General features: G+C 54.7%; 1 protein-coding gene across 10 annotated transcripts in view; it reads left to right on the top strand.

The window, feature by feature from the left end:
• Positions 1-3659: 3659 nt before the first annotated feature.
• Positions 3660-9513, top strand: part of PCDH7 (protocadherin 7) — a 424848-nt gene continuing 418994 nt past the window's right edge. For 4 of the 10 annotated variants that reach the window (XM_086705267.1, XM_086705262.1, XM_086705269.1 and 1 more), the window contains exon 1: positions 3661-7856. In XM_086705267.1, the coding sequence (XP_086561393.1) occupies positions 4674-7856 (3183 nt within the window). In that variant the 5' untranslated portion in view covers positions 3661-4673. Of the gene's footprint in view, positions 7857-9513 lie in introns of all 10 variants that reach the window. The other 6 variants (XM_086705265.1, XM_086705263.1, XM_086705266.1 and 3 more) reach the window with 3 other exon arrangements.

Raw genomic sequence — 9513 nt, 5'->3', positions numbered from 1 at the left:
GAGAGGAACCACAAATCCCCAACATTTCAACATGCTCTCAAATATTTTGCCTCCTGCAAGCGATGACGTCCTCGCCCTCTGAGCAACTCAGGCTTTGGGAAACTGATCTCGTTTTCTCTCTTCAGTTCTGGCCGCCAAAGCAGCAGCAACAGCAGCACGGCAGCAACGGGCTCTTTAATTTATTGCAGCCGGTTACACTTTCGATCCCATTTCCTTCTGAACCCTTTCCTCTCAGGTTGAGAAGATAAATGCAGCCTCGAGTCTGAAAAGCCGGGCGGGGTTTGTGGGTGGGAGCGAATCCGGATATCATATTCCCGTGGTGAGGTCTGGTACCGGGGGGGATTAAGTCCCCCAGTTCCATTTAATGAAACTGCTGAGCACTTGTGACACTGGCTCTAAGACTGCGGAAATGGGGCGGGGGTGGGGGAAACGGCTTCTCGCCTCCATTCATCCTCCGCGCCGGCGGGAGGCTGGAGTTGGAGTGTCAGTCCCCAGACAGGGGGCGGAAGAGGATTGGGAGCTCCGACCGCGGCAAGGGCGCCCCGAGGGCTCCTCTCACCTCGCCCACACCCGCGCCCCGCCCATTCGGTTCCCTTTCCCCAGAACCGCGCCGCAGGGCAAAGCAGCCGCTCCTTGGCCGCTCAGGCTGGAAGGTCGGAGGCGGGGAACGATGAGGGAGGGAGGAAAGCCAGGAGGCTTCGTGGCCAGGGCAGTCTGGCGCGCTGTTCTCCATGCCGCACACGTCGGACCCATTTCCCACGCTGGCTTGGCTCGGCGGTGGAGTTGGTAGGGATGCGTAGAGAGGGCGGACTGGAGACTACCTCCAGCTCGCAATGAGAAAACCACTCCACTGTGAAGGACGCGCTGCACACCCCCCCTCCCCACCATCATTGGGGAAAAAAAAAATGCAGCGCTCTGGGGAAAAGCCTCCCACTCCTTCGCCCCTCACTAGTGTGCGCCTGGAGAGTGCGCGCCGGAGCGGTGGGCGAATGTTTCAAGATGCTCACGGGCTTGTTCAAGTTTATGGTCTGGCGAGGGAAGCGGGAGTGTACAACGTCTCTGCCCACGCGGCTGCCTGAAGTTTGCAAAATCTTAGTAAGGCGGTTAGGGGAGTGCGTGCACTGCACCATATTGCCGCGCATCGGAATGCACCGGTGCAAGGCCGCGGAAGAGAACAAGCTTCCCTGTTTCGCCTAGGACCCTAGGAAAAAAGCGACCGGGAGTCGTGGGAGACAAGAATTCTGATAAACCAGAGTTTTCCACATATGAGGGGATTTAGCATTACAGCCACTTAGCGGGCCTCGGAAACGTTGCGACGCCCGCCCCCGCCCCCCCGGCTCCAGACTGCGGCGGTGCACACTGAGTCTGCGCGCGGGGTTTTTCTCGCTGATGCTGCAGATATAGAGCGGAGTGGCTCGGGAGGCGGCGGGCTGGGGGAATGTGGGGGTGGCCGGGTTCCCGGCCTGGCCCCGGAGGAGAAGCCACTACACCCTGAGTGCTAATGCTTTAGCAGACTGGAAAATACTCGCCAGCTCCCTGGCACTTTCATCCTCCGCGCCTCCACGGTCTCGCACAGGGAGACCTTGGAGATCTCTGCCGCCTCTCCCCCCATTCCTGCTGTCTGCGCCCGCCCAAACAACGGCGCGCTACATCTGCTCGTAGACTTTATTGGTGTTTGTCTTGTTTAAATCATCTTTCCTCCTCACACGGGTCTCGTAAAGGCTGAGTACCCACTCTGGAAGGATTTCTGTTTTCTTCTTTTCGTCTTAAATTTTCCTGTAAGGGGAGGCCCTTCGATGCCTATAGATTGGGCAGACTAGCTGAGGACCAACCAAATCCCACCAGCAGCTTCTTTTCCCTTTTGAGATGATAAGATTCTCTCCAAACATCTCCTGCCAGCCTGAACCCCCTTAATCCTGGCGCCCCCCCCCCCCAGCCCCTGAAATAAATGAAGAGCGAATGGCTACAGTTTTTAAAACACAACCGGAGCTGAGGATCTGATGAGGCAGGCTGCGGTGGCTGTGATTGAAAACTGGGGAAGCCTCGCGTGGGGGAATACCATGTACGATCAAGTGGCACAAAGTCAAAAGAAGGAGAGAAACGGAACTAGGGACACTTCGGTACACAAAGTTGCCATTAAAGTTTATTTCCCTTTTATCCAGATAGGTGACGCTACACTTTACCAGTTACTAAAGGCTGCAGGTTTCAGCTCAGAAAATAACATCGAGGCTTCCAACATGTGTTTATTCCCCAGGCGCGCGCACACACACGGTCTACCCCCGTAAGCAAGCACGACGACAGGAATGCCAAGCATTTAAACAAAGACAGGCACCACCCCATCCCCTCAACGCCAGCCCTCCGAAGTCTGCACTCCCAAAAAAGGATCCCTCTCTAGCTCTCTCTGGAGTTTGATGTTCTCGCTTAACCACTGCAGCCCATCATGGTTTCTCAGAACACCAACGTGGCTCCCTGGGCGCGCACGCGGGATCCCCCAAGCCACTGTGAAGCCAATGCCCAAACCAAGATGCGAAATCGCGAAACGGAGACACTTGAGGGGGTGGGGAACAACGTCTGAGAAGGGGGAGAAGAAGAAACCTTTCCTGACACCCGCTCCAGCGCTCTCACACTCGCACACGGCATTAGTCAGAGAGAGGAGGAAATCTACCAGCCCCGGGGAGGGAAAGCGAGTCCCCCGAGAAGACAGTGGCTGCGCTCGTTGGGAAGAGGGGGAGAGGCTTTGGCTTAAAGGGGACGGGACTGACTGGGATTGTGCACGTAAGGAGTGGCCCCCGGCGCTGAAGCTGGGCTTTCCGGAGCCGGGTGGCTGGTTAGTACTCCCTCCTGCCTTCCTCCCTTCAGCTCTTCACCCTCCCTCTCTGCGAATGTGTAGTTTCGGCGGCTCGGCTGCCACCTCCGCCACCGCCGCCGCCGCCGCAGCGGCAGTCGCGTCAGGGACAAGCTTGAGCCGCAAGCGAGCAAGCGAGCTCCCAGCAGCAACCACCACTTTGGGCAAACTTGCGGGTTTCCGGCTCTCGGCTAGCGAGCGGGAGCTTCCTACTTGCCATTCAGTGTCTTTGAGCCTTGGCAGCCCTAGGGGCAGCGAGCGCGCCCGCACCAGACTCTCCCAGACGCGAAAGGGTACGAGACAACTGCGGAATTCACCCGCCGTGCCAGGGCACTTCCGAGGAAACAACCGACTGGCACTTTTTCTCCCCTTGGCAAACTGGATATTTTTTTTTTTTTTAAGCTACTTGGCAGCTGTCTCTGACTCCACCTCCCCCCCACATCCCCTCCCCAGTGCCTTTGGCTTTTCTTCGGAAATCCGGACAGAATTGGGCATCTTTGTTAATTGCCACTGGGGGAGCCCGGCCGGGGGCTCTCGCCAGGCCAACGTCGCCTGAGCACCGAGCTTGGTTTGCTCACCTTTGAACTGCAAAGGGATCAAGTTCAGCTCGAGTTGCCAGCATTGGGACTGGGAGGAAGGCGAGGGAGCGTGCAGTAGAGAGAGTGGGAGAAGGGGAAAGGGGAAAGGAGAGGAGGGAGGAGAGAGGGGGAGGAGGGAGGAGAGAGAGGGAGGGAGGGGAGGGATCGAGAGAGAGCGGGGAGAGAGAGAGGCTGCAATCTCCTCCCTGAATCGCGCACAGCGCTGCAGATCCCAGTGCTCCGACATGCGGGCCGAATGCAGGTGAGGGAAGGCACGGACTCTGCGGCTGCGAACCCAAACTTGGGCACCGCGCGGTGCGCACGGTTCAGCCTTCGCCCCCGCGGGCGAACGGCTGCTGCGGTTTCAGGCGGCGGCTTCGTGACTAATGACCTTGCGCAGAGTTGTTAAGAAAAAAAGAGAAACCCGAGCTCTTGGGGGTGAAAAGGGACTGACTCTCTGGGTGTCTCTGAAGATGGCTCGGGCTGCTCTTCGGCGCGCGGGGGGGACCCGGACGCGGACCGCCGTGTGACGCGAGTGGTCTCCACTGCACGGTGCCCGAAGCGACCTGCCAGGGCTTTTTCATTCTCGATCTGTTGACTGGCTCCCCCGCTGCCAGAGCAGAGTCAGAGTTCAGACTGGCTTGTTGCTGGCCCCAGCGCCTCGTGCAGGAAGCAACTCACGTTTGCCTGGGCAGCCGGAGCAGAAGCTGGGTCTGGAGTGTGTGGCTGGAACGTGAATTGGACTCAACTCGAGTAGCAGCAAAGACCAACGGGGTTGGCAGGCGGGGGAAGCTGCAGGCGTGTTCCCCGCCGCTTCCCGGCTCCACCGCCCGCCCGCCGGAGCGGTTCCGGCCCCATCCGACAGAGCGGGGACGGGAGCCCGGGATTCTCCGCCCGCTGCGGGGATGACTCTGGGGGGGCGCCGAGCCCGCGGCGCGCAGTGTCCCGTGAACTGTGAGTACTGCGACTGAACGGCGGCCGGCGAGCGGGCGATTAGCACCCATTGCATGAATTATGAAACAATAACTTTCGGAAGAAGCAGAAGGAAAAGAAAAAAGAAAAAGAAGGACACCTCGCTGGTCCCCCTGGCCGACTCCGCACGCTGCTCTTCTCGCCCCCTCCCTCCTCTCCCTTCCTCCTTTCCCGGAGAGAGAAGAGGACTGGGAGGAGGGCCGGCGGCCGGCCCCGGAGGAGGGGGGCGCCGAGGGGGCTGTGACTAGAACGAGCAGTAGCAGCAGCAGCAGGAGAAGATGCTGAGGATGCGGACCGCGGGATGGGCGCGCGGCTGGTGCCTGGGCTGCTGCCTCCTCTTGCCGCTCTCGCTCAGCCTGGCGGCCGCCAAGCAACTCCTCCGGTATCGACTGGCCGAGGAGGGCCCGGCGGACGTCCGCATCGGCAACGTCGCCTCGGACCTGGGCATCGTGACCGGCTCGGGTGAGGTGACTTTCAGCCTCGAGTCGGGCTCGGAGTACCTGAAGATCGACAACCTCACCGGCGAGCTGAGCACCAGCGAGCGGCGCATCGACCGCGAGAAGCTGCCCCAGTGTCAGATGATCTTCGACGAGAACGAGTGCTTTCTGGACTTCGAGGTGTCGGTGATCGGGCCCTCGCAGAGCTGGGTGGACCTGTTCGAGGGCCGGGTCATCGTGCTCGACATCAACGACAACACGCCCACCTTCCCGTCACCCGTGCTCACGCTCACGGTGGAGGAGAACCGGCCGGTGGGCACTCTCTACCTGCTGCCCACCGCCACGGACCGTGACTTCGGCCGCAACGGCATCGAGCGCTACGAGCTGCTCCAGGAGCCCGGGGGCGGCGGCGGCGGCGGCGGCGGCGGCGAGGGCCGGCGCGCCGGGCCTGCCGACAGCGCCCCCTACCCCGGGGGCGGCGGGAACGGCGCAAGCGGCGGCGGCCCAGGCGGCTCCAAGAGGCGGCCGGACGCGCCGGAGGGCGGCGGCGGGACCAACCCCGGCGGCCGCAGCAGCGTGTTCGAACTGCAGGTGGCCGACACCCCGGATGGCGAGAAGCAGCCACAGCTGATCGTGAAGGGGGCGCTGGACCGGGAACAACGCGACTCCTACGAGCTGACCCTGCGGGTGCGCGACGGTGGCGACCCGCCGCGCTCCTCTCAGGCCATCTTGCGGGTGCTCATCACCGACGTGAACGACAACAGCCCCCGCTTCGAGAAGAGCGTGTACGAGGCGGACCTCGCCGAGAACAGCGCCCCGGGGACTCCCATCCTGCAGTTGCGCGCCGCCGACCTGGACGTGGGGGTCAACGGGCAGATCGAGTACGTGTTCGGAGCCGCTACCGAGTCCGTGCGGCGGCTGCTGCGCCTCGACGAGACGTCCGGCTGGCTCAGTGTCCTGCACCGTATCGACCGGGAGGAGGTGAACCAGCTGCGCTTCACGGTCATGGCCCGGGACCGCGGGCAGCCCCCCAAGACCGACAAGGCCACGGTGGTCCTCAACATCAAGGACGAGAACGACAATGTGCCGTCCATTGAAATCCGCAAGATAGGGCGTATCCCGCTCAAGGACGGGGTGGCCAACGTGGCGGAGGATGTTCTTGTCGACACCCCCATTGCTCTGGTGCAGGTGTCCGACCGAGACCAAGGCGAGAACGGCGTGGTCACCTGCACCGTGGTGGGCGACGTGCCCTTCCAGCTCAAGCCGGCCAGCGACACAGAGGGCGACCAGAACAAGAAAAAGTACTTTCTGCACACCTCGGCCCCTTTGGACTATGAGACCACCCGGGAGTTCAACGTGGTCATCGTGGCGGTGGACTCCGGCAGCCCCAGCCTCTCCAGCAACAACTCCCTGGTTGTCAAGGTAGGAGACACTAATGACAACCCGCCTGTCTTCGGCCAGTCAGTAGTGGAGGTTTACTTTCCCGAGAACAACATCCCTGGAGAGAGGGTGGCCACGGTGCTGGCGACGGACGCCGACAGCGGGAAAAATGCAGAGATCGCCTACTCGCTGGATTCCTCTGTGATGGGGATCTTTGCCATCGATCCTGATTCCGGGGACATCCTCGTCAATACGGTACTGGACCGCGAGCAGACTGACAGGTATGAGTTTAAAGTTAACGCCAAAGACAAAGGCATCCCAGTGTTACAGGGCAGCACCACGGTGATTGTGCAGGTGGCTGACAAGAATGACAATGACCCTAAGTTTATGCAGGACGTCTTTACGTTTTATGTGAAAGAAAACTTGCAGCCCAACAGCCCTGTGGGGATGGTCACGGTGATGGATGCTGACAAGGGACGCAATGCAGAGATGAGCCTCTACATAGAGGAAAACAGTAACATTTTTTCCATTGAAAATGACACGGGGACCATTTATTCCACAATGTCTTTTGACCGGGAACATCAGACCACATACACGTTCAGAGTCAAGGCTGTGGATGGGGGAGATCCTCCCAGATCAGCCACAGCCACGGTCTCTCTCTTTGTCATGGATGAGAACGACAACGCTCCCACCGTTACCCTTCCCAGAAACATTTCCTACACTTTACTGCCACCTTCAAGTAATGTCAGGACAGTAGTAGCTACAGTGTTGGCAACAGACAGTGACGATGGCATCAATGCAGACCTTAACTACAGCATTGTGGGAGGGAATCCCTTCAAGCTGTTTGAAATTGATTCCACCAGCGGTGTGGTTTCCTTAGTGGGGAAACTCACCCAAAAGCATTATGGCTTGCACAGGTTGGTGGTGCAAGTGAATGACAGTGGACAGCCTTCCCAGTCCACCACGACCCTGGTGCATGTGTTTGTCAATGAAAGTGTTTCTAATGCAACTGTGATTGACTCACAGATAGCCAGAAGTTTGCACACCCCACTCACGCAGGATATAGCTGGTGACCCAAGTTACGAAATTAGCAAGCAGAGACTCAGTATTGTCATTGGGGTGGTGGCCGGGATTATGACCGTGATTCTAATCATCTTAATTGTAGTGATGGCAAGGTACTGCCGGTCCAAAAGCAAAAATGGCTATGAAGCTGGCAAAAAAGATCACGAAGACTTTTTTACACCCCAGCAGCATGACAAATCTAAAAAGCCTAAAAAAGACAAGAAAAACAAAAAATCTAAGCAGCCTCTCTACAGCAGCATTGTCACTGTAGAAGCTTCTAAACCAAATGGACAGAGGTATGATAGTGTCAATGAGAAGCTGTCAGACAGCCCAAACATGGGGCGATACCGATCCGTTAACGGTGGGCCTGGCAGTCCTGACCTGGCCAGGCATTACAAATCTAGTTCTCCATTGCCTACTGTCCAGCTTCATCCCCAGTCACCAACTGCAGGAAAAAAACACCAGGCCGTACAAGATCTACCACCAGCCAACACATTTGTGGGAGCAGGAGACAACATTTCAATTGGATCAGATCACTGCTCTGAATACAGCTGTCAAACCAATAACAAGTACAGCAAACAGGTAAGATGTATTCCAAGTATATTTAAATATCCCAGAAGAGGTGAAATAACTCTGAGGCAGAGAGCACCTTCTGTGAAGTTTTGCTTTCTCCCTTTTAAAGCTATGATTTGAAAATTTAACAGCAGTAATTTAATGTTAATTCCTATGTCATCGGTTGAGTGAGCATGGGCCATCTACACGAGGTGGACCACTGTATTTTGCAAGTTACCCACCCAGTGTTTACAAAGTTACTAACAGACATGGAAGTAGGCAGCGTTTTGCCCATCTCTTTGAACTTGAGGGCACTAATTCATCCTACATTTTCTGTTTTCAGGATAAATAGGTAAATATTGGTTGGCTGGTTAGCTTAGACCTGAAATTGTTTTGTTTTGTGGCTATGAAGTGGATAATTACATCCAGAGAGAAAATTTCTGAAGTTACTACTGGTGCCTATGCAAATTGCACAGTATAAAAGTTTTAGCCATGCTATGTATTATGCAAGCTCTTACAGGTAACGGAGGCCAATTCGTGCCAATGTGGTACCAAGTCTGAGATACTGAAAAACTGGCTACTTTGACAAAAATGTTGGTTTAAAGATATCTAAGGATACACAAATGTCATGCAAAACTGCCTTTTTAATACCTCGATATCTGTAACAGTTAAACTTCCGTGAGGATATGCAGGGAGCATTTGTATTCCTCATGTTTGGTGTAAGGGTTTACAAGCAAAAGTAAAATTGCATGACCCACTTTTTATTTAAGCCAAGCAACAGAAATGTTCATGTCGGATGCACTGTGTGCAAGAAAATTTTGGTATGCATGATGATATCTGAGACTATTAAGGTGGTATAGAATACGGTTGTTTCCCAGTGAAATGTGGAAACAGATCTTAAAAACATATTTTGAGATGGACTTCAGAAAATAGAAAATCTGTTTTTGAAAGTTTTGCTTGTGTGATATATGTAACACTCACAAAGTTTACTTTTCACACCTGCCAAGGTCTGACACTCAGCAAGGTAAACCTTTTGGAAACTGCTGTGTCTAGGGCTGTAGCAACCCCATTAATAAAATATCCTATATTTCTCATCATCAGAACTCATTTCAGAAAACACATTTATGACTGTCAAATAATATCGAATAATAGCTTCTCTATTAAATATGCTTTGCATGTGCAATGTACAATCGGAGAAGAATGAAGGCACAAGAACTTGTTTTATGGCCTCATTAAAGATGTTATTGATGGGCTCATCAAAGATACTATAGAAAAGAGATATTAATTCCTTATTGCTTTCACAATCTTAAAAATTAGTTTCCTAAAGAAATATCTTCTACTCATAGTACTCTACTGTAGCTATTTGGATAAGGAGAACATAGCTTTTATATCCAATAATCAAAGCAATCCACGAAAATACAGGTCCGAACTACATTACGTTAAATTGCTTTCGAAAATACGTGATGCATGTGAAAGCTTTCTTTCTTTTAACCTGAAATTTGATAACTGGAGAGTTTATATCTGTTGTGTTATTGCTTCACCTGGAGTTAGAAGGAGATTTTTGTTTTGTTTGGGGTACTTTTATCGGACAATTCTAGTTAAAATAATAGTACAAAGATGACTTATAAAAAGCCCACAAATAAACTTAGATCTATAGAAATTTCCTTGGAAAATGATAACTTGTAGT

The sequence above is a fragment of the Puma concolor genome, chromosome B1 (genome assembly GCF_028749965.1).
Source record: "Puma concolor isolate L17-30 chromosome B1, mPumCon1.1.hap2, whole genome shotgun sequence".
In the NCBI taxonomy this organism is placed as follows: Eukaryota; Metazoa; Chordata; class Mammalia; order Carnivora; family Felidae; genus Puma; species Puma concolor.
The sequence above is the reverse complement of the archived record's forward strand: the minus strand, read 5'-3'. Positions and strand labels throughout refer to the sequence as shown.